We start from the raw sequence: 26,000 nt of genomic DNA on the forward strand, positions 1-26,000 counted from the left end.
TTTCTGTTAGCAATATCAATATAAAGTACTGTATAATAACTGACATAAGCACTCAGTTATCACCATTAGAAGGCTCAAGCTGGAGTTTCTAAACTGTATTTCTGGGGCCATGGCTCTGCATGGGGTTTTCCCAGCAATCTTTTCTTGGCTGCAGCTGACTCTAAAGAACCACTATAGGTGTTCAATTAAAAATCAAAAACATGAAGCAATACAAATACACTCATCACACACAGAGAAACACTCAGGCTATTATTGCAGGTGAAAAATGTTATCCTGTGCTGTACAGTATAAATGAATCACAAATGAAGTTTCTTGGAGTACAAAATTCTACCTGTATGGTTTCTCCACAACTTCCGTCATTAATATTATACCAGCTTTGTGATTTTGTTAGAGACCAATAAAGCTTTATCAACATTCGTTTCATTTTTCATTTATTTATTTATTGTCTATTAGCAGATGTGACTTAACATTAGCAAGGAGGTTTTATATAGAACCTCCTTGACATTAGGGGCAAAATGGTTTTCCTGTACCGCAAATGTGCATCCCAGTCGAATGGTACAAATTCTACCTGCATGGCTTCAACTTAATTAATTAGCTGCAATTTCTGTCATATGTTTTTATCAGCTCTGTGATTTATGCTAGAGACTGATGAAGCCCATATTGTGTTGGGTAATATTTTCCAATGCAGATGTGACTTTAGATGAAAACTTTCTCTAACTGCTAAGTCCTTCTGACCAAAGTATTCAAGTTGCTTTAACCATCTCCCTGCTGCATAACTCTGTAACCAATAGGGAATTGGGTTCCAAACGACTACTTCAGTGTGCTACAGGTTAATTTCATGTGCTTCTATTAATAATGACAAATCTAAAGGGCTCCTTTGCCAACCCAAATCTTAGGCATGTAACTGCCTACCTCTTTTAACATAACTTCCACCCACTTACACCATGCCTAGTAAAAAACACTTAAATATACAAGAACAATCTATCAATTTGCTACCACAATTTGGGAAATATCAACATGTTATCTACACCAAATCTTAACATCTGTCACCTTTAATTTAGTAGTCATATACACTCAGGCTGGAAAATTAAACAAAAATATTCTTTACCTATAAAAAAAAACAATGTTGATACAAAATCATAACATTAAGCTTGAGCAATGGTTAACAATGATCTTTGCAAAAAAACATATCAACATGCCAATGTTTCTTTACTCCTTCTGATTCCTTCCTCTGGGCAATACTGACTGTTTCTACTTCCTACAAAACTTAAGCAGATACATATATCTCTGTGCAAAGAACTTTGTTAACCATTTGATTACCAACCTGATAAAACTACATTTTTGTACATATAATATTATTCATTTGCATATCAAGCACTTCTCCTTTATTGGTCTCTACTTAGAAGCCACTCTACTTACTAATAATCATATAGCCATAAACCGCTTCATATAATATATATCTCAGGCCTACTAAAGTTGTGAAAATGTCTAAAGTGATTGACAGGTGGGGGGGGGGGGGGGCTCATGATGACTGAGGAATCTGAGGAAGTCCGAACTCATCCACAAGCACTCCTTCCTGTAGGACAATGTAAGGAGAGGAAAAAGTTAAGAAACATTTTAAGATGCAGAGAATTATGCATGGCATTGCGTATGCCTACATGTATGTCTTAGAATTCCTACAAAAGACAAGTACATACTACTAGTCTCTACATAGTCTTTCATGGGGAACACTGGTTTGAAATTCCTAGAATTCACTTATAAAACTTGCCATAGGTTGTATCGTAGATTCCTATATATCTATTGAGCAACAAAGTTATCTAAGTATGTTTTGTAATGTAAACGTTTTGCAAAATTAAATCCTCACAAAAACGCATGTCTACAGTAACAAATAAACAAAGAAACAAACAGACCTGGTTAGGTTTGCCTCCGTCTTTGATGCTGTCGGAGGGAACAGATGGAGCACCGACAGCCTCGTCCAGATAACCTTCATCTTCATCCATGAACATCTCGTCTCCCAGAGCCTCCAGTTCTACAGGGAACAATTAACAGATTATGGTAAACCAGGCACTGTTCTTCATTCTCTTTGTCAGAAATGATCTGTGTAGTGGGACATCGCTTACATTGAAAGGTTTGATGGCGACCTCCGAGGTTCACCACACGGATTGTTTCATTTCTTTAGTGCCACAATTTTCAATGTAAAACTTGAGGCGACACCTTCCAGGCAAAACTTGGCAGATGTTGAGGTTTGAGTGAACTTTGAAGCAATTTGTCGGGTAATGGCTGATTCAAATCTGGTGCTTGGTCAGGGTGTTTTGATTTGTAGGACAGGAAGGAATGAACTAATGAAATATTATAAACAAAAACAAACAAACAGGTGATTGAGACTGACCGGCCTCTAGTTCGTCCTCGTCAACGTCCGGCATGCCGTAACTCCTCCCCATCACATCCTGGATCTCATTGGCCTGTTCCATCATGTCCTCCATCTGGTCCTGAAGATCCTGGGAACAAGAACATGGAAAAGTATAGGTCAAGGACTGCAACCCTTTCCAGTAGTGTGCTTGTCTGGTGAGCATCAGCAGCCGGGGTTCAAACTCACGGCCTCTTGGTCCAGAGGCAGGACTGCTAACCACTGGACTACAAACGCTACTCACATGCACATGTGTACAAATGTGCAAACACACTTAAGAAATTGATAATTATTTGTTAGATGCTTTCAAATGTGCGTATAGATCAAATCTGTATTAATACAAATATATTATAATTTCTACCAGCTAAACTACTTTTAATTAGTGACTTCATATATGAAACACATGATAAATAGTCCAATTGCAAATAGACCACATTTTACTTCCGTTGGGACAAAGCAATACCATGGACAACAAAGAAAGACCAAGGCTTAACTCCTCACCTCTATGTCATCAATGTTGACCTTCTTGTATTCCTTCTTCATTTCCTTCACCCCTGTCTTCATGGCATCAACCTGGAACAAACAAATAAACAAATGAATAAATAGATAACCAGCAAATATCAGGAAAAATGTATACAAGTTGAAAATAACACTCAGGAGACCTTTGGGTCTGAAAATATTTTCTTTGTTGAACTTCAGGCTACAGTTTAATGTACTGCACATTGTGTCTTTACACTATATAGCTGATTACTGCCATCTTGTACTTTGGCAACCTTTTAATTTGTAGGTCAACGTAGGTTACAGACTGATAAAAACCTCTGTCTGACTTTTTGAACACTCTTTCTGACAACTTTTTCTTGTACCGTAGTTTTTGTGTCCTTCAGCATCTGTGTGGTGAAGTTGGCCTGCTCCATGTTAAAGGACTGGGTCCTCAGGTTGTCCAACTGGCTTTCATAACTAAATAAGAAGACAAAAGAGAGTATATCTTAAGCTTGATCCAGTTTATCTTTCAGAAAACTACATGTTCTCACTGATTGTAAGAGGATGGATAAATACTGAACAGTAAATATGTCGGTAGAGATTGCGGTCTGGTAGAATCACCGATTTTGTCAGTAGAGATCCAATTCAGACTGAGAGTCTGTCGACTTGACAGAGACTTTGATCAGGATTTCTATCGTCAGACTTAGAAATTGTCCAATTGTCAACAGAGATCGCAATTAGGTGGACAGGACCTTTTTTCTTCTTCTTTGCTGCTTAGCCTCATATCTGAGATTATCAGCAGTTTTCTTCTCTTTATCTATTTTCATCTCTTTATCTATTTGTTATCTACATGCACGTTTTACATACACACAGACAGACTCACGTCTTCTTCTGCTTGAGAACTCTCAGTGCCTTCTGTTTCACCATGTTCTGAAATGTGACGTACATGTACATTCAACGTTTGAATTTCCAACATTGAATTAAAGACTTGGAAAAACATATATATACAAACAGAAGAAGTCACCTTGTGGCCCTTAACTATAGAAATCACCATAGGCCGAAAACTGTGTTCTGCTACCTTCAACCACATTGTATAAGTAAACATTGCAATGGCTGAATTTAGCGCATGGAGCGATGGTTACAAGGCCAAGTTGCGACAGAGACTGACTGAAGGGGTCGCTGTAGGTGACAGAGGGTGCCTTTTATGGCAGGGGCGAAAATGAATTTAACCAGTTGACTTCACTGAAGAGCTACTCTTCCAACGGTTGTGACAGAGAAGACAGATGCTACAATCATCATCATCATCATCATTATCGGGTCCTCCTGTTACGAGGTGAACCAAATGAAGTTTGGTCTCCAAAATGTAGTACAAATACCGGGTATGTACCGAGCGGCCTGCTCTTTTCGACGAGTACACAAGCTCAAGGTCTTAAGGACTGCAACCCTTTCCAGTAGTACATGCAAGTCTGGCGAGTGAGAAAAGTCAGGACTCAAACTCTTTACCTCTCGCTCCCATGTACACACACACTTATGTACATGTGCATTACTCTGTCTTAATAAAAATAATGAATGGAAGATCTAGACGTAGTTTCTCATCCTCTGGTACCTTAGAAGGACCGTCTCTCATCTTCTTCATCTGTTCTCGGTATTTCTTCAGCTCAGCATCCAGTTTGGAGATTTTCTTCTCTACAGACTCCCCTCGACTGTCCACCTGGGCAAGATAAACATCCAATATATGTACAATGTAACGTCATCTCTTGTAAGTTATAACTCTTCTGGGTACGTATTCTAAGACTGCTACAATGAAAAGAACTGTATTATCATGGCCTTCTAAAGAATATCTAGAACATCTGAAGTGTGCATACCTTGGGGAGGCTCAGCTCTTTAAATCACATTTTTAATGTAGCAGTCTTGAGGTACCCACAGAATGATGAATGATAACAGAATCATGAAAGTCTACTAGTATGTTGATTCTTGTCACAAATATTATGATGTTTGTAAAACAATTAAACTAAAATAAAGGGAGTGCCAAATTATACGCACCTCTTACGTTACAGTATTATTAAAACATCCAATTAGAAAATATAGTAGAACCAACAATTGACAAATCATGTAAATTTCAATAAAGATAACATAATTTTATAATACACAGGCGGTCATGCAGGTATAATATAATAAAGGAGGCTCTCTCAAAAAGCAGATTACTGTAACAGTACAAAATGTCAAAAGTAAACGTTGTGATATGATATTTGAAACATGTATTTCCGTATAATTTGCAATCTATAATTTTGATACGCAATTTCTAGAACTTGTCAGTTAATTCTGCCACATAACAATGCAACGTTAATCTACAAACGGAATATAATAGCTGAACATTACAATAATGTTCCTATCGTGTGTTTAGACTTCTTTAACTCGAAGAAACTATTCCAAAACCTCTAACCTTCTATTCTAACCTTCATCAACGTATTCCAAAACCTACTTACATTTCCGATACAGTCCGTAAGGTTGGGTGGAGGTTCCTTCGGCTTTCCGCGGCCAAACAGTCGATTCATGGCGACCTTCCAAAGTATTTACAAGCCACAGAAATGAAATATAACTTCCAGAATACTCCGGAGAGTATACCTTAGCTTATTTTTCCTTAAAAGTGTCTGTAAGTAGTTGTCAAAAGACTATGCGTCAGGAGAAAAATGTAGGTTGAGTCAGAGTCACAACATTGGTCTCACCGCAGGGTTCCACATCCGGGTACTGTATTAAATTTTAGTCTCAGACCAACGTTTTCTGATTATATTTTTTGAGAGGTCCGAGTTCGTGAGCAAAATAAGGATAGTGTCTTAATGTTTTGGTTTTATTTATTAATTTTTGGGACCTGTGAAATAAAGGTTTAACTTTTTTTTCAATCTGGAATAGTTTTAAATTCAAACAAAGCTTTCGTTTTGCATTGAATGTCTTTGTTGCAATAGGTGGCTATTGTTACGGTAGCAGGATGTAGAATCGTCGTACACGAACTGTCGACTAGTTTCAGATGGCGGTAGTTCAAAGGTCAACCTAGCAGGAAAGTCAGGTGAGGAGTTTGCATTACCTGTTGTCCGTTTTGTTGTGACAACTGCTCCAAAACTTTGGTTTTAGGAATAGTAAAGGGAGAAAGTGATTTTATATCAGCATATTTAGGCCTTTTTGCTGTCTCTAAACGTTGAAATAGGTAAGGTTTAGGCAAAAGACCGGCAAGACATCAAGACATGCAAAATAATTTTCATCCTGTAGTGTATATCTTTCTTTGCCGTTTTTTCTTATCCTAACGGTTTAGGTGTGAACATTCAAATTGAATTATAACATAACATTGTTTTTGATCGCCCAAATGATGACGTTGATTATAATTTTAGCGTGAACAATGATAGCGTATGTCAAAGGGACCATGTAGGAAACTACCGTTAGTATATGCCCGCCCCCCTCCCCACGTGCACTGTGCACAGTTCTAGTCTTATAATATAAGTTATATGATTGCCACGCCCATGTAACGTTACACATGACTGCTCCATAGAGCCACAGTGGGGATATTTTTCTGACTTATCAATGTTTTGTTGCCATTATCTTGTTTCCATCTGTTTCTTCTCTTGGGTTTGTTCATACCGAGCGCTCTATCTCCTCAACTTTTGCTGTGCTCTATGACTAATCTACCCCCCCTGATGATTGAACTTTTATGTTGATACAGGACCCGGACCGAGCCACAATGGCGTTCGTTGTCCTGGGTCTGCTAGCGAGTGTGTTGCTGTGGGTCTGTTCGTACCAAGTGCTGTGTCTCGTCAACTCTCGCTGCAGCGCCGAGTGGAACTGTCGCCTGGTCACGGCTGCCCATGGCGTCCTCATCACGTGCCTGTCCTACAAGAACGGCTTCATAGACAACCGCTGGCCCTTCACTGACCCAGGTCGGTACACTGAATTCTTCTTCATCTTTTATTTTATCTTTTACTATGGCCACAGCAAATTCAGTCTTCTCATTGACTAGTCTGAGGCAATTACAACATTCTGAAATCTGTGAACTATAAAATTGAATTGATGTGGCCATGACTCCCATCTAAAAACCGATGCAATGGCCTAGTTGGTAGAGTGTTCGCCTTGCACACGGTAGGTCGTGAGTTTGATCCCCCGACTGGGTCATAACAAAAACTTAAAAATGGTACACATACTGCTTTTTTCTGCTTAGCACTCAGCATTTAGGAAAGAGTATTATGGAAGTTAAACACACTATATACTAGCGGACTAGTCCCCTGCTGTAGAGTCGTGCACAAAGTTGTGTGGCCCAAGGGCTGCAAATCGGAGATGGCGCGGAAGGACTTAATTAGTAACTTTAACATGAATCCCCCCTGTTCCATTTCTCATCAGGTCTGCCCAACACGGAGTATGAGGTTCAGATCATCATGCTGTGTCTGGGGTACTTCATGTTCGACTTCTCCTGGTGTGTGTACAACGGGACGGAGGGGATCGTCATGCTGACTCACCACTCTGCCAGTATCTTTGGACTAGCAGCAGGTAAGGGATGCAGGGTTATGTCATTTATTATGATTAAGGTTTGGGGTTCTAATCCCATCCCAGCCTGATGTGTGTACCACGGGACGGAGGGGATGGTCATACTGCCAGCATCTTTGGACTAGCATGAGTGGCGTGACGGGTCAAAGGTTGCTGATGTCACACTCCCGTTCAGGTCATGAAGGCCTGTTGGTAAGTGCTTTATTTGTGTTTGGCAATTGTGTATAAAATATTTACAATATCAATGACATCCAACAAACTTACACAAGAAGGCTGTCACTCATAAGTGATAATATTGTTTGTGTCTCCCTCTTATTAGCTTTACTACTGGGAGTATCAGGTACGGACGTCATCGGAGTGATATTCGGAGCCGAGTTGACGAACCCGTTTCTTCAGTTACGCTGGTTCCTGAAGGAAACCGGACGCTACCACACTCTTCTTGCCGAAATCAACGACTTTCTTTTCATCAGCCTTTTCACTGGAGTTCGTATCGGTGTTGGCGGTTATTTCTGTTACACAGAATGGACGAATGAGAGACCGTTGCTTCTGTTTAAAGTAGGGGGAACGGCACTTTATACTGTCAGTTGGGTTTTCATGCTGCAAATCGGAAGGTTTGCTGTAAGGAAATACACCAGAATGTATAAAGAATGGAAAGTGAAAAATAAAAGTTATGAAAGGAAAGTTAGTTATAGTAATGGTGATGTTAATAATGTCAAGTAAAATATTGATAATGTAAAAGAATAACTTGATTATGCCATGTGAAAATTAATGTCACAAAAAAATCATGTGAAAAAGGCAGCTGTAGTTAATATGTATATGTTGATCATTGGAAATATTGTATATAATTATGAAAATTCTGTACTAAATTTGAAAATCTTGAATGTTGAGAAGCTTTTGTACCAAGAACTATGGTGGAAACGATGGAAACTGCTGTTTTTAAACCATAATGTTATAAAGATTGATATGTAATACCTAGAAGTGCTTATTATTATATTCCACTGAGAAATGTACAATTTTAGATTATCTTATGGTCTAAGTGATGGGTACAAACAGTAATTGACATCAGACCAAGATTGACTTTGTACAAGTGTAGAGAAATGCAGTAAGTTAAAGTTATTCATTCCAATGGCAATTCCTTTTGTATAAGAGTAGGTAGGTTTGTATAAGAGTAGGTAGGTAAAGGATAAACAAAACTCATTGCTGCTTTTTCATCATAGGGTCTTTATGTTTGGATTTATCACTGTAGTCACTTTTAAATATTGTGAACGTTTTTTTTCTGCCCAATGGTCAGCTGGGATGATATGAAAGAACTGACCGCTGACAAGAATCGTCTTTTTTGCCACAAGACAATTGATTTATTTATGACACACGCACAATTGCCTATATTGGAATGTCCTCACTTTTCTGGCATACAGTTGTATAGGAAATGTGACAGTGGACTGAATGGACTGCAGTACTGCTTCTTAATGGTAGGGGGTGTTGTATGACTGCTGCAAGGGGGAACCGCTGATTCCTTAACTTTTATTATTTTCGGATGATGATTTCTGAAACACAGCTATACTAAAGTGGCTTAGCTTTTGAATTTGCAGGGAAGTTTGGCACTATATCTGATATTTTTATGGTTTTTAAAGAAAATCCAGTTTGAAAGCTGTAAAGGCGAAAAGAGCTGAATGTCAAGATGTATGATAAAGAATACTGGAAGCTGAAGTTTATGTATGCTTCCACTCTTTAATTTATGAATAAGAAACATGATGATGATGATATCCAAAAATAAATGCAGTGTATGATGCAGTATGTGTTCTGGAAATAGATTTTTATTTGTGGTAGATTTTGCTGGGCCCTTATAATGTTAAGGTTATTGTGCAAGAGTCTGTGCGGGAAAGAGTAAAGACAAGAGCTCAGGTTATTTTTATTGAAGGTAACAACAATGCCATTGAATTTGTAAAAAGCTTGCTTGCCTATCAAAAGCAAACTTTGCCAAACGGTACACATTTTTATATTATTATTATTGAATTAAAGATCTATGCTTGCCTTTATAGCAAGGTATACAGTGTTTTTGTTTTCGCTTGTCTGTATTTCTGTCTGGCTACTTGTGAATACTACTAGTAGTTACTTCCACATTTGAATGATTCTGAATATATTTTGTTCTTTCAAACTACTATCTGATATGTTACTATCTGCATTCCACTGAAGGCCCAGTGTTTGTTACGCTATTCCTTTCTTACATCTGCTTGGAGACAGGTTGATTAGATAATTAGATAATAAACACCGGTATGAGACACCAAAGGTTAAAGGTCGTCTCTGTCCTAGTTTCTCAGCTGAGGCCTGAGGGGAGGACGTTGGACTCTGAACGTGAGACGATCTTACGTCACCTGAAGACACAGACAGGTGAAGGTGGGAACGTCACCAGGTGAGGAACGTCAGGTAACTTTAGAAAGGCTGGTTTGAGGCCAAGTTAGGAGCTGTCAAAACACGATAACAGGACATTTTATCGGGAAAAAAATTGAGGGGCTGGGGGGGAATTTATTTTTGAGCAAGCAGCATAACGCAGTGACAGTTTACGCACTATGCCTGAACTATGTAACGGGACAAAGTACAGGAAAAGGGAGTTATGTCAGAAGGGGGGGGGGTGAGATAAATTAGAAATTATGATGATAAACGGGGTTGCCAGCTTTACGTCCCCATCCGAAAGGACGAATGCGACCCCTATTAAACAACCGCCCTCACGTTTGAAGGAATCTGGTCCATATGGCCAAGCTAGAATTAGTCTGACAATTCTTCCATGTAATAAAAAACAGTTATTAGTATCATAATTATAGTTATCAGGCCTTCAGTTGATCCTAATTTGAGGACCTGAATAACAAACAAAATGTCAATTCTTGTTTTGGGGTTTCCATGTTAGTAACTGTTACTGTAGATTCACTTATTTTCATAGGGACTTTTAAGACCGCAGTTGAAACAACACCATAGTACAGCAGTAGGAATGCATATTTGCAGTGTTGCCAATTCAGAGTGAAGAAGTCCCAGCAAAAACAGGACCTGTAACATTTATACATGGTCATACTTTGCATTTGGGAACGTATCTATAGTATAAGCAGCAACACCTGAACCAGTCAGAATTGCCTTGAAGAAGGTGACAGATGGTCAGCGAATCGTTGGTTGAATAAATCTCTTGGTTGTGGAGAAAAAGTCTTTTTATTCAGTGACTTACAAACCTGATGAAACTATTCACGGGTTCAATATTTACAGTATCTGCCAGCAAAGATGAACTTTCATTGTATGTTTTCTGTCATGTAGGTCGCAGTCATGGGTGACTCTTCAGTCTTCCGTAAGCGGTTTATCCGGTGGTTAGAAGACAACCGAGGGTTCATCATCCTGGTCTTCTGTCTGCCTGCCAGCTTCCTGTTTGACACCTGTCTGCAGCTCAGGTGAGGAGAGAGTATCTGTTTCAGTTTTCTTTATGTCATTTTCAGTTTAGGCCATGTTGATTTGATTATATGGATGACATCCGTGCGCGCATCAATTTTCGTCCATTTCCCCGAAAAAAGAGAAGTTTTCTACCATACTGTAAATTGTGGAAAGCAGCTATAGAATAAGCAAATATATACTACAGTCAAACCTGCCTAGGCGACCACCTTTTCAACGCGACCACCTGGCCATGGCGACCGCTTTTTCTCGGTCCCGAAAATTTTCCCCATAGGCGCAAGCATTAAGCTGCCTGCCCAAGGCGACCACCCGTCCAACGCGACCGCGACCGCCACGAATTGGGACCGCACAGAGCACAATCCCTGCCCATGGCGGTCGCCAAATTTTCAAGCGTGTGGTGACATCGGATCATTTTGCTGTCGGATTTCACGGAAATGTTTTCAAGACTTTAAAGGACAAAAATAAGATCAAAAATATATGGAATAGCAATGTTATACCATCGATTCCTCCATAAAGTGTTTTAATAAAACGTTCCCCCTATAAACATTGTAAAGACAAATGTTTGTGATGTTGTTGTGCCTATCAAAATCTTATAGTTTAACGTGAACTCAGTTCCGTTTAAACTCAACTTTCAAAACGAATACGTAGTGCATGGCGTCAAAAAGTCAGATTTCACAGAAATTACTATATATTTCTTGTATTTTCAACAAAAATGTGTCTGTATCTTGCTAAATTCCGCCGAAAAATGACTTCGCGGCGGGCAAAACATCAGGCGAGAAATGTTGTTCCTTGGTCCCGACGCCATCTTGGATTTCGGGCGGCCCGGATTTGGCGTACCGCTGACCTTTGTAAAACACGATGATTTTGTGTATGAACATTTACGAATACTCTAGTTATTGGTGAAATCAAAATTCTTATTTTCTTTTTATTTCCATGAATCTCACAAACCTTTATTGGACGCTGTGCGTTCTGCTGCACTGACTTACCCTTCGATGCGGTGGCACAGAGCTGGCACGAAATCACACCGTTAACGCGTTCCGTTTTCATCTTTAGTTGTCAGATCGAAAATTTTTTGACCCTTTCATCCAGCGGTCGGCGACCCAAAAAAGGCTGGGACCAGCAGGCGTTTTCTAGGGATCTGTCTTAGGCCTTAAAACTTCGATGATGTGCGTGTGTGTGTGTACTATTCAATGTAAAGTGTGAATGCGGGAGGGCGCTGCGAGATCATCGAGGCAACCATCGTTTTGTAGTCAAAATTATGACGAAAATTTGTACACGATGTAGCGGTATACAATTATTACATCGATAACGGAAAATGTAATTTTTGTAGGATCTTTCTGTCAATGAGAATTGAACCTGGTGAGGGTCATGCTGTCTAAATTCACATAATTTTTTCATCATTTACGTACTGTATTTGAAAACCTCGACCTGGAAACATGTGAGTGGAATCCTCTTCATGGCGACCACCTGTCCATCGCGACCGTTTTTGCTCGGTCCGCCGGGTGGTCGCCTTGGGCAGGTTTGACTGTAGGACCATAAATTGCAAAAAGATATTTCGGAAAACGGACACTAAATGCCTAGAATGCCAAACTCAAAGATCTGAAGAAGACATGAAAGACCAAATATGAAGAATCCATTCTTTGGTATACCATTCTCTGTCTTTTTAGTCAAATCTTCAACTTCCTGACCACCTAGATTTCATAATGAAGGCAACTTTTGTTTTTAAATCTTTTTTTTTTTATTTCAGTTTAATTTTAGCAATTTTTTTACACCTGTTTTTAAGAAACCAGTATTTTCTGACTTTCTGTAAGTAAACTGGGCCCAGTTGTTTGAGTAACTTTTACCTTGCATTTTATAATCTCTTCTTATTTTTCCTTTCTATCTTCTCGCAACAGGAATTGGTTCCGTCGGACATTCCTCTCGGCCCCTGAGAAGCACGATGAGCGTGTTCGTGACATCCAGCGGCGTATCCGGCGGTGGAACGACCAGCCCAAGGACAAACGGAAGCCCATGTGTACGTCTCGCCCAAACTGGCTCAGTCTCTCCACAACGTTTTTCCAGAAGGTAAGCTTACGTCCATGAAAACGTGCCCTAGCTAAATACGGCAGATAACAACTTGCTGCCTCTACGGCCTCAAAAAGGCTATGGGACTTACCTTTACCTTTTGCTGTTGTTACGGAGGTATTGTTTTCGGTCTGTATGTTTGTCTTGGTGACTGCAGGTCTCGAAATTCATTTTTGGAAATAGGTGCACTGGTGCACCCAACCAAAAACATTATTAGGTGCACCACATAAAATAAAGTTGAATGTCAGCCAAACATAATTCTTGAAAAAGCACTTTTTGTTATGTCAATATGATTGAGGATGACCTGTGCAACATCCTGGAATATTTTTTTTTTCACAGGATCAATATGAGAAGATCCCAGTCAACCTGTACAACATCCTGGAATAGTTGTTAGTCTATTTGTTTGTTTGTTTACAGGACCAGTGTGAGAAGATTCCAGTTGACCTGTACAACTAGTCTCCAACCAGACCCAATAGATTGCAAAGACCGTATCCAACTGGAAGAAGGAGCTTGTAATGCAATCTTGGGTTGCAAAACATACTTCCTCTGCCAGTTTGATACGGTCTTTATGCAACCTATAGATCTGCTTGGAGATTACTGTACAACATCCTTGAATATTTATTTATTCATTTGTTTCTTTGTTTGTTTATTAACAGGACCAGTGTGAGAAGATCCCAGTCGACCTGTACAACATCCTTGACCTTGACGAGGAGCGACAGGTGGTCCGCGTGGAGCCGATGGTTTCCGTTGGTGACATCACTCGCTACCTCATCCCTCGTGGTAAGACCTTCTGTTAAAAACAACGCTTTGGTTCATGATTACTCTAAAAGTGAATTAGTTCATATAATACACTTGCATAAGTTAAAGTTAAAGTCCTCCCGCGCCACTTGGTGGAGCATATGGTGGTGCCCATTTTCGATTCACAGCCCTTGGGTCACACAACTTTGTGCAAGTCTCTACAGAACTGGGGCAAGTCCGCCGGTAGTGGTATGTGTTTGACTTCCATAATACTTTTTTCCAAATGCTGAGTGCTAAGCAGAGATTTTAAAAGTCTTTGGTATGACCCGGCTGGGGATCCAACTCACAACCTACCATGTGCAAGGTAAACACTCATTAGGCCATTGCACCGTTAGTGGCATGAGATAGAAGTATATAGTAGTACAGCTTTTTGTGGTTACTGTGTAATTAAGTACATGAGAATCTTGCCTCTAATTCTCTCCAAGCAGATGTAAGGATCCGGCTCCGTCTCATCAGTGTTTTTCTTTATTTAGATTCAACCTTCTAGTACAACTGACTAGTACTGGTAGTAGTGCACTTTTTAAACTCTAAATGCCCCCTAATTTCTTGTTAAGTTATCTGCTCCTCCCTCTGTGCAATTCTGACAAATGTTGGAGGAGGCAAAAAGTTTGAGAAGATCCACCCTGTCAGAGACTAAGTGGGATCCGTGCATCTGCTTGGAGATTATAATTTCCTGTAGGTAAGACTAGAGTTACAGAATCTGATAATTCCTGTGTGATTACCCAGGATACACCCTGGCGGTGACCTTGGAGATCGCAGACGCGACCTGCGGAGGTCTGGGGTTGGGCGCAGGGATGACGACCTACTCACATAGGGTCAGTCATGTTTTACTGTACGTGTATGTCACGCATGATGTGACTTTTTACGATTTCCCAGGATACACCTTGGCCGTTACCTTGGAGATTGCGGATGCGACATGCGGAGGTTTGGGGCTGGGCGTCGGCATGACAACGTACTCACACAGGGTTAGTTTAGTGCACGATGTACATGACTTGTACATGTACGTATAGGCCTGATGAATTTGATTCTTTGGTTAGTGGAAGCACCTGTACGTTGCCAATCACTTGATTTTATGTGTCTAAATGAATAAATCTTGGAATTCTATTGTACATGTGTTGCTACAATTATGTCAACTGCAAAGTCAGATACTGCATGGGAGCCCTTAATTTTTGCCAGGCCACAAAGTTTAGGTGGCACAAATTTGACTTAAGAACCTGCCCTAGAAGACCACTCAGGGAACCAGATTGAATAAAATCTGTGGTCTATATGGACAGGCGATCATTGAGAGGTCTGGTGGGGTTGGAACACAAAGAATGAATATTTATTAAATAGAAAAAAGGATACAAATTCTTAATGATTGTGTCAATGAGAAAAATTATAAGAGACCACTAAAATTTGGTCACATTGGCCAGGTCAGGTCAACATGCTTAGGCCACACCAATTTAATTCCTTGGTTCTCTGACTTTTTAAAATGATAATATAGCAAGCAGACAACATAAAAGCAGAGGGCAGGAAGGAGAACTTGAATGTGACTGTATTCGATCCATAAAACTGAGTGTTCCCAAGGTGTAATTATAAACCTGGTCCTCTGGCTTTCTTTTCGACATGTTTTTCCACTCAAGCATATTTTCAAAAAATCTGAGAACCAACAAATCAAATTGCTGTGACCTTAGATGGTCACACTAGCAGGTTTGACTGTACTTCACATCAAGTGTACTCCTCCTTCAGGTGGGTTTTTACCAGGAGGCGGTGGAGTCGTGGGACGTGTTGCTAGGCGACGGATCGCTGGTGCACGCCACCAAGGACAACGAGCACTCGGACCTGTACCACGCCCTGCCCTGGTCACATGGTTCACTGGGGCTGCTGGTTGCCATGGAGCTCAAGATCATCCCCGTCAAACCTTATCTTAAGGTAAGCCTTAAGGTTATGCCTTAGAGTTTCTAGGTATCTTATCATGTTTCTTATTATGAAGTGAAAGATTTGTACTTTCCTGGTCACCAGGGGCTGCTTGTGGCCATGGAGCTCAAAATCATTCTGGTCAAACTTTACGTTAAGCTAAACCTTAAGGTTACGTCTAATATTAAGAAGGCTTAATATAGATGATGATGATGATGATGATGAATATGATCTTTCACTCATGACAATGTTGTTTTTTCCTCCCAGCTGACCTACATCCCCGTCCATGGTCAGAAAGCCTACTGCGACATGATGAGGGACCTCTCAGGGGCCCTGGACAAGACGGCAAAGGTGGAGACCTTTTACATGTTTGTCATACAATTTTCTAGTTTAATCATGCACAAATACTTTATTTTTTCAATTTCACATCCTTGTTAAGCCCAAAATAGAGAAATGAATAAAAAGATTCTGTATCGGGTAGATTTGGCTTCTTTGTTGGGAAAACTAGTACTGGTAAATCTGAAGGGATAACAGATTTTCAGTGTTTCCGGAGTCTGCAAATGACCAGGAATCTTCAGGGTTCACCAGTTAAATTATTAAAATTTTAACTCAAATATCCAGACGCACAAAAGTAAGCTAAATGGAATTTGATACTTAACAATTACATGTAAACTAAAACAACACATCCATAATATACACGCATCCCTGACATGACATGACAGGTGCCCATCATTGCGTACCGGACTCTACTGTCTGATTCTACTGTTTGATTGACAGGTGAAGTGTTCTGAAGCCTTTTTGACCAGTCCACATGTCCCCCCCCCCCTCCCTCCAGCTCCCTGACTACCTGGAGGCCACAGTGTTCTCCAAGGAAGAGGCTGTCGTGATGGTCGGGAACTTTACTGACGTCACTGACCCTAAGGAGAAGGCCAAGGTCAGTTTTACCTTTAAGAAAAAGAACAGATTCTACCTTAAAGAAGACTTTTTGATGAACCTATAATATCCAAATGTTCATGTATCGAGTATCTAGCTATCAAATACTTTGCTGTAAATTTTTGCATCCAATGCAAGAAAAGTCAAAACACCAGTTAACTGAGTCACCCAGGCTTGTATGACAAATTCAATAATTACTTAGATACCATTTCCACCCCACACAGATAAACAACGTGGCGAGCTGGTATAAGCCTTGGTTCTACAAGCACGTGGAGACCTTCCTGCAGAAGGGGGAGGACTATGAGTATATCCCCCTGCGGGAGTACCTCCTCAGGCACAACCGTGCCATCTTCTGGGTGGTGGAGTCCATGATTCCCTTTGGAAACAACCCTCTCTTCAGGTTAGTCCATAAGCTTTAAGCTAAACACTTGTCCTGGACCAAAAACGTTTTAGAGCTAATTATAGACTGATGTAATTTGATGTTTTAAATTTTAAGTCTCAATCCAAAGCAAGGAAACTCAGTCAGTCATATAGACTTTTGGGCTGTAGCTGCAGCCTTCTTCAAAATGAATGACCTGCATTTTTCAAACAATTGTAACAACATGGTCATGTTACTCCTGTTCTGTAATAGTTAAAAGAATTGGCTGTTTTTTTAAGCTTAATCGCCCAATGTATATCATGTAGCCTTTCCCTATAGCTGCTACAGGGTTTCTTTTCAACCTAGTGAAGGAAGACAATCTGAAATATTAATATCACAAGAATCTTGTCTACCTACACATAAGTAGATCTGATCATACTGATATATTTTGAATTCGATGATTTCCTATATTTCAGGCTGCTGTTTGGATGGCTGCTACCTCCCAAGCCGGCCTTCCTCAAGTTCACTACCACCCCAGGGGTCAGGGCCATGACCTTTGCAAAACAGGTAACCTCTGACATAGAACTTGCTACAAGTAATCTTTCACCGATGTCTGCCACTGTATCTTGTTTGTTTGGACGATAACAAAAGTCTTACCTACATGTAGGCTACGTTTCGGTGACTGTTTGTCAACTTCAGGGCAAGAAGTTTACAAAAAGACTCATTCTGCAGGGTAATACTAAATCTACTTCACACTTCAGCTAGGTGTCGCATGAAGAGTGCAGTCCCAAACATGACCACCCTCCTTATTATGGTTATTAGGCATTATATCCCCCCTTATCTCTGTTTCTGTACAAAGAACTTTGTTATGTAGGTGATGAAACTATTCACAAATTTTTCGAATTTTTGTTTCTTTGTTTCCATGTGTTCCAGTACATTGTCCTCCCCATGACGGTGCTTGAGAAGTCTGTGGGCCGAGCTGAGGAAATGTTTGACACCTATCTTATCCTGATCTACCTGTTATTGACAGTTCTAGATTTGTTTGTTTATTTGTTTGTGTATTTACAGGTGTTCCAGGACATTGTCCTCCCCATGACAGTTCTGGAGAAGTCGGTAGACCGTGCCGAGGAGTTGTTTGACACCTACCCCATCCTGATCTACCCCTGCCGGATCTACGACCACGGACCGGCCATGGGGCAACTCCGCCCGCCCAGACAGGACCAGATGTGCCCCGGGACCAACTATGGTGGGGAAGCCTTTAATGCTTGTGCTGAAGCAAAGTTCAACTGTGTGATTCTTATAGTAACTTGACAATGAATATGTTGTATCTGTATACTATTCTTTTGCTGTGGCCCAGTCTTGGTATGTGACTGTGTATAATAAAGGTCTTCATTCATTCATTCATTCAGTCAATGCAAACTTTAAAATTGGACTTGCTCAAATTTTTGACTGACCAACTAGTCATTGTCAAAGAATGAGCAATTGATGTTGTTGAGGTTTTTTTTTTAGTTGAAAGACTGATCATGTCATTTTCTCTATGCACAGAATAAATTGTTTTCTAGCTGTTGATGACTGTTCTGCACTGTGTTAATTTTGGATGCATGATAGATCAGCGCTCGTGAGTGCGACTCGCACACAATATGTATGCGACCAGTTTCTTGAGAATGCGACTAGATTTAAAATCACGGTCGCACGGTGCGACAATCCAAAATTAAGACCTGCGCCAGGATAATGGCTACAGAACTAAGCGGTAAGCCGAAAATATAGGTATTCCAATGCTACCGCGAATATCGTCGGTGAATTTTCTATCATGTTCCCACACCCGCGGTACAAAAACTATCCGTTCCTAGTGGCAAAGTTACCCATAGAAATAAAGGATATAAGTTTCTCTCCTTTGTGGTGTATTTGTTTGATTTGTAAAATGTTTCAAACGCCAAAACTTTGTCGATGAAAGTGAGCGCTCGCCGGACGCTCGCTGTTTTCAATGGCGGCCATGATGTTTATGAAAAATAGACCGCAGCAGAATGAAAGGCTTGTTTCCTGCGGTCATATTTATACCTGTTCAAGCGATGATTTTTACGATCAAAAATTGATGAATCAATTCAAGTGGAGTTTTATTTTAAAAAAATATCAAATTTTCCTTTTGTCACCGGTATCATTTCAAAGCTCATTACCTGCCCGTTGTTACGGTGCTGCATGTACTTTCATTCTGCTGCTGTCTATACTGCACAGCGGCGAATCACAAAGCTTTCCCCATGGGTCTGCCTGTCATTGGATGACGGCGCCGCGCGGTCCTGACGCGCGAAATTTGAACTACGCGTTTCGAAGTTCCCGATTTGACTGGGTCGGCACAAACAGATCATTTTTGATACTATTTTGAGCAAGAATTTTAAGGATAATAAAGTATTTTGGATTATCTGTAGACAGAGGGTGAGGGTAAAAAGAAAAGAAATGCCTGTAAAAATGTTGAACTTGATGCCAGCAGTGAAGTTTCAAATTATGGAATATGACTTTATTTGTTTTGGTCATGAACCCAATAGATAAGTTCTAGAGTCATCTATTTATTTATCATTCAAGGTTATGTGAATCATTACCTGCCTTGTTCCAAGTAAAAAATACCATTGTGTATTTTTCAACTTGTTGAACTTGAGGCACCGTGGCCCCCGGATAGGGGCCAGTCGGGGAACCTATGCCCAATTTTTCTAAAAATCCATCGTACTAGTATCAGTATGTAGGAAGGTATTGAATGAATTGAATTGCCAATTGTTCTGCAAAATCAATGTAGGTTTCTATCTTTTATAATCTATTCAAATACTAGTACTTAGTACTTTATTCCCGGTTGTTGTTAACGTATAACATTGATTAATAGGAGTATTATTTGGTATAGCCAAGACTTTTGCTTGTTCTTCCAACTTTTTGTAGTGGTGCCCCTAGATTTTTGCTGGTGCTCCTAACTTTTTTGAGTTAGGAGCACAGTGCTCCTAGGCCTAAAAGTTAGTCTGGAGCCCTGTAGATTGATACACTGTACCAGCAATCACTGTGTACTGTGTTGTTCATACATGTATGTGGCCTCTGTCAGTCCATTATGGTAAAATCCTAATTCACATCAGCCCTACAGCATCGGTCATGGCTAAACAGTTCTATACTAGAAAGTCCTATACTAGACAGTCCTATACTAGACAGTCCTATACTAGACAGTCCTATTGATAATGATAATTATTGTATCTCACTCTCTTACAGGTATGTTCTATGACCTGGGTGTGTACGGAGTACCTGGTCCAGTGAAGCGCCGGGAGCGTTACGACCCCGTCCACGCCATGCGCAGTATGGAGAAGTAAGCTTCTCTCTTTTTTTTATACACAACATGGTATAACTGGGAGATGGTAACCTTAGCCTGGGTACCATCCTTTTTAATTTTACGGGAACAACTGAGAGAGCGAAGTAAAGCTAAAAAGGTTGGCACCCAGGCTACCGTGGTCTTGTAGTAAGGGTTTAAAAGCAGAAAAACAGAAATAGATTTAAATGATTTGCCTTTTTTCCTGGTTGTATATTTAACTTTTGATTGATTCCAGTTTCTAATACAGACTCTGAGGTGGCTTAGAAGAAACTCAACTATTCCTCTGAGTGCATAAACAACAAACAACAGCATAAACATTTTTATTATGTCATTTGTAGTCTTCCTATATGACCAGATCTTGGTCTGAACTCAGACTTATCCCAAAGCTTCCTGTATATGCAGACATCTTTAACCTTCTCTCTGCTGCCTAATCCTATAACCAATACAAATTTGGTGCCAAATGACTACCTTAGCAAGCTCAGTTTAATGTTGTTCTGTGTTTAACCGGTGCAGTGTTTGCCTTGCATTCGGTAGGTCGTGAGTTCGAACCCTAGCCGGGTCATACCAAAGACTCTAAAAATGGTACATACTGCTTTCTCTGCTTAGCACTCAGCATTTGGAAAGAGTATGGCAGTTAAACACACTCCATTATCAGTGGACTAGCCCCCTGCTGTAGTGACTTGCACAAAGTTGTGTGCCCCAAGGGCTGCCGAAACGGAGATGGGCGCTGCCTTATGCACTTTTGGTGCGGGAAGAACTTTAAGTTTAAGTAATTGTATGTTTAACTCATCAGGTTTATCCGTGAAGCCGGCGGCTACTCCTTCCTGTATGCTGACATCTTCATGACCCGTGAGGAGTTTGAGGAGATGTTTGACCTGACTCTGTATGAGAAGGTAAAGGCTTGTGATTTCAACCAGTGAACTGCTCATGGTATAACTCTTCATTCCTTTTGAAATCAGTGTAAATACATGTACATGCGATCCTTGAAACGATGCGTATTGCTTTTTTAGCATGAAACTTGAAAGTTCATCTGTGTTCTTGGTAAATGACATGATGATTATGAAAGAAGAATAACCTTTGAATGACCAACAAAGAGAAATTGGGACTTACCCAAATTTTCCGAATGGACCCGTCTATTGCTACATCTGGGACATTAGAGCTATGTGACTGCAGCAATGGGTTGTGTCAGATTATCGGATTTCTTCGCAAGAGGAGTGAACAACCATGTACATTTGAGCTCATTGTCCGACTTTGAACAGAGACGGGGGGCGACACAGGTTTTCTCTCACTTACGATCCATTGCTGCAGTCACATGGCTCTAATGTCACGTCCCGGATCTGTCAGTGGGTGAGCTTTTTTATCAAGCTAAAACAGGACTGAGACACATTCTTACGTCTGTCCCGTTTTCATGCAGGTGCGTAAGAAGTACCACGCAGAAGGAGCCTTCCCTCACCTGTACGACAAGGTCAAGCCTGAGGTTGACGTCTTCGCTATTGGCAAGCAGTGCGCTGAGGAGTTTGAGAAGTAGATCTGAAGACATACCTGCATAGTGGTGCGGATCGGTCCGGCTCAGGTTCGTTTAGGTTCAAGTCCAAAAAAACCTAAACGTCTGGAAACAAGTCCGGACTTGAAAAAAAATTCTCTCACTCATACACTCCTTTTTGTTTTAAACCATCTTAAACCTTCCTTAAATCGTGAAATTTGCACTAGAAAAATATGAAAACATTGCTGTTTTTGTGTTTATAACTGAACTTTTGTGTTAATTACTGACTGTATATAATTCCATATATATAGTTTTCAAATTACATGTAATATATCTGCCAATATGCAATTTTACATGTAACACGAAAAAAATATTCCAAAATTATTGTTCAGGTCCAGACTTTCAAGTCCAGACCTGAACCTAAACCTCTGGACTCAAGTCCGAACCTAAACCTAAACTCGGGTTTAGATCCACACCACTATACCTGCATGAGGAGTGAAGACCAATACTTGCCACTTTGGGGGAATTTAGAAATTAGGCTGTCAAATTTTATGGGTGTAGATCTAATACATTTATCTCTATTTTGATAATTATTTTTCATGGTGACTTCTTATATGCCAAGGAATTTGACAAGTACAGTTAAAGACAGACATGTTTTTGTCTCTCCTGATACTTGACACTTTTGAAGGAAGTTAGAAATTAGGATCTCACAAATTTTATGCATCAAATATATGTATCCCTATTATGATAATCATTTGTCACTGTGACTTATCATATGATAGAACAAAGTTTGTGGTGGGAATGTCTAATATCCGATATTTTAAAGTCGACTTTCTCTGCAGTAGTTAATGCTTTTAATTAACAAAACTAAGAATATGCAGTGCGACAAGGTTAAGTAAAGTTTCAGCCATCCAGTAGCCAACATATGAGGCTCCATGGCATTTTAACCCTCTCCCTGCTGAAGTATAGCCTTTTGGTGTTGAATTAGTTACAGGGTTAGGCAGCAGGGAGGTTAAAGTTGTCATCTTTACTGATTACATCATAGATGACATGATATACAGTGTTATGATGGCTTTTGTTTTCTGTCAGGCTATTACCTTAGTATTGGAACACAGTAACATTCCGAACAGTGTGTCATCAGCTTAACATGGCAATATCAAAACATCAGCTGCAAAACCTCTAAAACCCCAATATAGAGGTTTTGTGGTATGTTTTTTCAAAGATACAAGGATTTTGATGTGGATATTTGAAGAAAAGCAGGATTTTCGTAATCTTGAATCAGGATTCCTGATACTTGCCATGATCCCATTAAACTTGGATTCAAAGTAACCTACACATTTACCTCCAACAGATTTTGAAGATAAATATCTCTACAACTATCCACATAAAGGATTTTAAGGTACCATAATAAAGGTACAGTAAATGTATCATAATTTAAAATCTATATAATATAAACTTGTTATAAAGTTTTAAAATGTTATCCAATTGCTTAGTAATGTCATTGAGTAACAATTTTTGCCGTTTCTTATAAAGTGTTTCTATTAATTTGTCTATCTCATTATCAAAACCAACACAATTGAATTCAGTAGATTTGGTTCTTAGATGATTGTAAGGAAACTTTCCAATCACACATCCATACAAGCATGTTTCTGGTTCATAAATTTGTTTTTGTAACACCTGCACATTATGAAATGTATGCAGTACATTAATGATGTATGTGTTTTTAAAAATTCAATCAAAACAATCTCTTTCCATTTTCTGGTGGTTTATTGTGTAAATGAAAAGCTGTACAAGCACTGAGCACAGAACTCAATTTTATAACCAGTACATGTACAATGATACTGAATAAAGATGTTATACCCATCCATACGGAGTATGTGTCATGGTACACTATTGTCAGTAACTTTGCAAGGGGTTATGTTTGTAACAAAATGGATAAATCTGATTTCTTTCTTTTCAATCTTTTATTTCTAGATTGGGTAAGTCTTCAAAAACAAACGACTAGATTTCAGCAAAGTTGATTTCCAGTGACTTAGGATCCATTTCTTTAGACTCGATCTAACACTTGAGGGATTCAAACCAAACTGCTGATATGCTCATAAAGTTGGGGTACAGCCCCACGTACCAACAACCCTACAATGTATGTTGCTATACCCAGACTTTAGGGTCAGGTTTTGGAACAGGGTAACTGTAAAGCTCGTGCTTTGTAGATTATTCCATTGGCGTGAGATCGACATATTTGCCATCAGGGGGGTCGTAAGCAGAGATTGGTGGGGTCTCGGTTGGGCCGAGTCGTTGGTATGGGATGAGCAGGGGGTCCACCTGTGTGTGAGGAATAGACAGGAACATGGTCAGAAGAAGAAACCAAAGAATATCAATCAAACCTATGGCCATTTTCATTGACTAATATTAGTAATATTGTTTATGCACAGTTTAGACATTAAGGTAACCAACATTTGTAATAGAATAAGACGCTACAACTATGGATATTAGCCAGAGCAATCACCGAACATTATTGTTGTATATTTTGTTTTATCATTCATGCATTCTGTCAAATACTGAATTGTAGATCAGCACTGGGGTGGGAGTAGCAGTAAGCCTGGAATCCATAATAATAATAAGTTTATTGCAAATTCATGCCCGAAGGCTAAATGCAAATAACATACATAAAAGAACAGTGTACAAAATAGGTATAAAAGCTGCTTATCTAAATTATACAAATGTAATTGTCTATAACTAGTGAAGGGTTTGACTTCTCTTTTGTAAGCAATGGAAGACGTAATGTCCCACCTTTTCTATAATTTGTGGGTTTTTGGTAGTTAAAAGAAGAATATTCTAGCTCCAGTTTGCTCCTTTGATTGCATTGTAAAAACTTTCTCGGGGTTGATTTTTCAAAATCTATGGTCAACAGTCGAAGAAGACTTGTAAGCAACCTTGCTTGCCAACTCCTGACCACAGATGACCTCGCTCACAACTTACTCCCAACCATGGTCTGGAGAAGGTCATGTTCAGCTATGTGTGACCAAGGACATTGGTGTGACAGGGGCTTATGGCATGTCTTCGTAAACAAGATGTTAACCTGTACGGCCTGCTGGAAGAGTTCCTCTGACTCCGCCCGGAGCTCCTGCAGCGCTCGCTGCTGGGACGTTACCATGGCGCTCATCGCTGCCTCCTCTGCTAGATACTGCTGTCTGGGGATGGAGAAAAAAAAACAAATGAACAAGAAGTCAAAAATTATTTTAAAGCAAAAACCTCTAGCCAAACAATACTGCACAGTGTCTCTCATTGGCTTTGCATGAATTTTATGATTTCTATCTTACAATACATGTACATGTATATTAAAGATGACGTTATGAAACAAACGGCACACAATCATAACAAACCACATACACACACTCTCTCATACCAATTATGAGGTTTTATATAAAACCTCCTTGCTCATACACACACACACATACTCACACACACTCACAAACATACACATACAAACACACACATAGCTAGTCCGCTAATGTCAACCCCACCTTCTAAACCGTGACCACTCCTTCTCTAGTGCCGCCCTCCTTTCCTGCTCCTCAAAAGAAACGCTGACCGGTGGTCGCTCACGGACCTGCTCAAGGAGACTGGGCATCACGAAGAAGTCTTCGACGGCAACCATCTCCTTATCTTTCTTCAGCAATCTCTTGATCCTTTTCTTGAGCCTTGCTTCTCGAGCTTGTTCGATCTTAGGGTCGACCCGTTTCCTTTTACGTAGATGAGAAGCGCGGATGGGGACTAGAGTGTTCACAAGAGGACTTGTTCGCGAGAACGTAAAAAGAGAACGGGCACCCTGCGGACAGAGCTGGGAGAGAACCGCAGTACTCTGGCTGCTCAGAAATCTTAGAACAGACGTCATCGTCTTCTAGATCGTCAGGGCTCTATATGAATGTCTTAAGAAACCTCAGTATCACATCTGCATAGTGCTTAAGAGTTCTTTAACGTCTTGGGTTGAGTCCTGGGCAGAATTAAGACGTTTTTATCGTGATTTCTTACCGACCCACAAGTCCTGCAGACTGCGACCTTCGCAGCTGGGTCTCATACCGCTTACTTGTTGGGATATACCATTTAGATTGGGGATAAGTCATGAAAATATAGTATATCATCAACAAATACAACTATCTTTTCTTATTTTTCTCAAAATAAAAAATTATTCATTATGTACTTGATATGATATTTGGAATACAAATTGATTTTAAAGCTTTACTTATTCACCAAACAACGGTATCTTATTGTAGTTCGATTTGCCATATCC

At 39.9% G+C, this 26,000-nt stretch overlaps 4 protein-coding genes across 8 annotated transcripts; 2 read left to right on the top strand and 2 right to left on the bottom strand.

Moving 5' to 3' along the window:
* Window positions 1-80: 80 nt before the first annotated feature.
* Window positions 81-5,624, bottom strand: LOC136445552 (charged multivesicular body protein 5-like). Its single transcript, XM_066443613.1, has 8 exons — window positions 5,374-5,624; window positions 4,494-4,598; window positions 3,771-3,817; window positions 3,271-3,364; window positions 2,909-2,980; window positions 2,390-2,498; window positions 1,911-2,029; window positions 81-1,576 (listed from the first exon to the last, which is right to left on the bottom strand). Exons 1-8 carry the CDS (start codon window positions 5,440-5,442, stop codon window positions 1,523-1,525), a joined length of 669 nt encoding a protein of 222 aa, XP_066299710.1. The 5' UTR covers window positions 5,443-5,624; the 3' UTR covers window positions 81-1,522.
* Window positions 5,625-5,875: 251 nt separating this feature from the next.
* LOC136445501 (TLC domain-containing protein 5-like) lies at window positions 5,876-9,208 on the top strand. 2 transcript variants are annotated; one of them, XM_066443524.1, is made up of 4 exons: window positions 5,876-5,951; window positions 6,600-6,813; window positions 7,271-7,417; window positions 7,734-9,208. In XM_066443524.1, the coding sequence occupies exons 2-4, from the start codon at window positions 6,618-6,620 to the stop codon at window positions 8,132-8,134; spliced, it is 744 nt and encodes a 247-aa protein (XP_066299621.1). In that variant the 5' UTR covers window positions 5,876-5,951; window positions 6,600-6,617; the 3' UTR covers window positions 8,135-9,208. The 2 variants fall into 2 exon arrangements, with proteins under 2 accessions (XP_066299621.1, XP_066299622.1); XM_066443525.1 differs by lacking the exon at window positions 5,876-5,951 and adding an exon at window positions 5,979-6,089.
* Window positions 9,209-9,682: 474 nt separating this feature from the next.
* LOC136445499 (delta(24)-sterol reductase-like) lies at window positions 9,683-23,576 on the top strand. Of its 4 annotated transcripts, none has more exons than XM_066443523.1 (15): window positions 9,683-9,802; window positions 10,712-10,842; window positions 12,736-12,904; window positions 13,561-13,684; window positions 14,429-14,517; window positions 15,431-15,613; window positions 15,866-15,949; window positions 16,434-16,532; window positions 16,756-16,931; window positions 17,366-17,456; window positions 17,958-18,135; window positions 20,130-20,223; window positions 21,020-21,119; window positions 21,641-21,768; window positions 22,194-23,576. In XM_066443523.1, exons 2-14 carry the CDS (start codon window positions 10,721-10,723, stop codon window positions 21,752-21,754), a joined length of 1,623 nt encoding a protein of 540 aa, XP_066299620.1. In that variant the 5' UTR covers window positions 9,683-9,802; window positions 10,712-10,720; the 3' UTR covers window positions 21,755-21,768; window positions 22,194-23,576. The 4 variants fall into 4 exon arrangements, with proteins under 4 accessions (XP_066299620.1, XP_066299619.1, XP_066299617.1 ...); XM_066443522.1 differs by having other exon boundaries at window positions 9,703-9,824; XM_066443520.1 differs by having other exon boundaries at window positions 9,705-9,838.
* On the bottom strand, window positions 23,458-25,774 carry LOC136445502 (large ribosomal subunit protein mL40-like). Its single transcript, XM_066443527.1, has 3 exons — window positions 25,234-25,774; window positions 24,789-24,900; window positions 23,458-24,031 (listed from the first exon to the last, which is right to left on the bottom strand). Exons 1-3 carry the CDS (start codon window positions 25,602-25,604, stop codon window positions 23,921-23,923), a joined length of 594 nt encoding a protein of 197 aa, XP_066299624.1. The 5' UTR covers window positions 25,605-25,774; the 3' UTR covers window positions 23,458-23,920.
* Window positions 25,775-26,000: the final 226 nt, after the last annotated feature.

The sequence above is a fragment of the Branchiostoma lanceolatum genome, chromosome 12 (genome assembly GCF_035083965.1).
Source record: "Branchiostoma lanceolatum isolate klBraLanc5 chromosome 12, klBraLanc5.hap2, whole genome shotgun sequence".
NCBI lineage: Eukaryota > Metazoa > Chordata > Leptocardii > Amphioxiformes > Branchiostomatidae > Branchiostoma > Branchiostoma lanceolatum.

Coding starts and splice junctions, on each gene's coding strand:
- LOC136445552 (XM_066443613.1), bottom strand. CDS start 5,442: ATGAATCGACTGTTTGGCCGCGGAAAGCCGAAGGAACCTCCACCCAAC. Junction 4,599..5,373: donor TTACGGACTGTATCGGAAAT/GTAAGTAGGTTT, acceptor TATCTTGCCCAG/GTGGACAGTCGAGGGGAGTC. Junction 2,030..2,389: donor CGAGGACGAACTAGAGGCCG/GTCAGTCTCAAT, acceptor TGTTCCCTGTAG/AACTGGAGGCTCTGGGAGAC.
- LOC136445501 (XM_066443524.1), top strand. CDS start 6,618: ATGGCGTTCGTTGTCCTGGGTCTGCTAGCGAGTGTGTTGCTGTGGGTC. Junction 6,814..7,270: donor CTGGCCCTTCACTGACCCAG/GTCGGTACACTG, acceptor ATTTCTCATCAG/GTCTGCCCAACACGGAGTAT. Junction 7,418..7,733: donor TATCTTTGGACTAGCAGCAG/GTAAGGGATGCA, acceptor CCCTCTTATTAG/CTTTACTACTGGGAGTATCA.
- LOC136445499 (XM_066443523.1), top strand. CDS start 10,721: ATGGGTGACTCTTCAGTCTTCCGTAAGCGGTTTATCCGGTGGTTAGAA. Junction 15,614..15,865: donor CCGTCAAACCTTATCTTAAG/GTAAGCCTTAAG, acceptor TTTTCCTCCCAG/CTGACCTACATCCCCGTCCA. Junction 15,950..16,433: donor CCCTGGACAAGACGGCAAAG/GTGGAGACCTTT, acceptor CCCTCCCTCCAG/CTCCCTGACTACCTGGAGGC.
- LOC136445502 (XM_066443527.1), bottom strand. CDS start 25,604: ATGACGTCTGTTCTAAGATTTCTGAGCAGCCAGAGTACTGCGGTTCTC. Junction 24,901..25,233: donor GAGTGGTCACGGTTTAGAAG/GTGGGGTTGACA, acceptor CTCCATCCCCAG/ACAGCAGTATCTAGCAGAGG. Junction 24,032..24,788: donor TCTTCCAGCAGGCCGTACAG/GTTAACATCTTG, acceptor CCTCACACACAG/GTGGACCCCCTGCTCATCCC.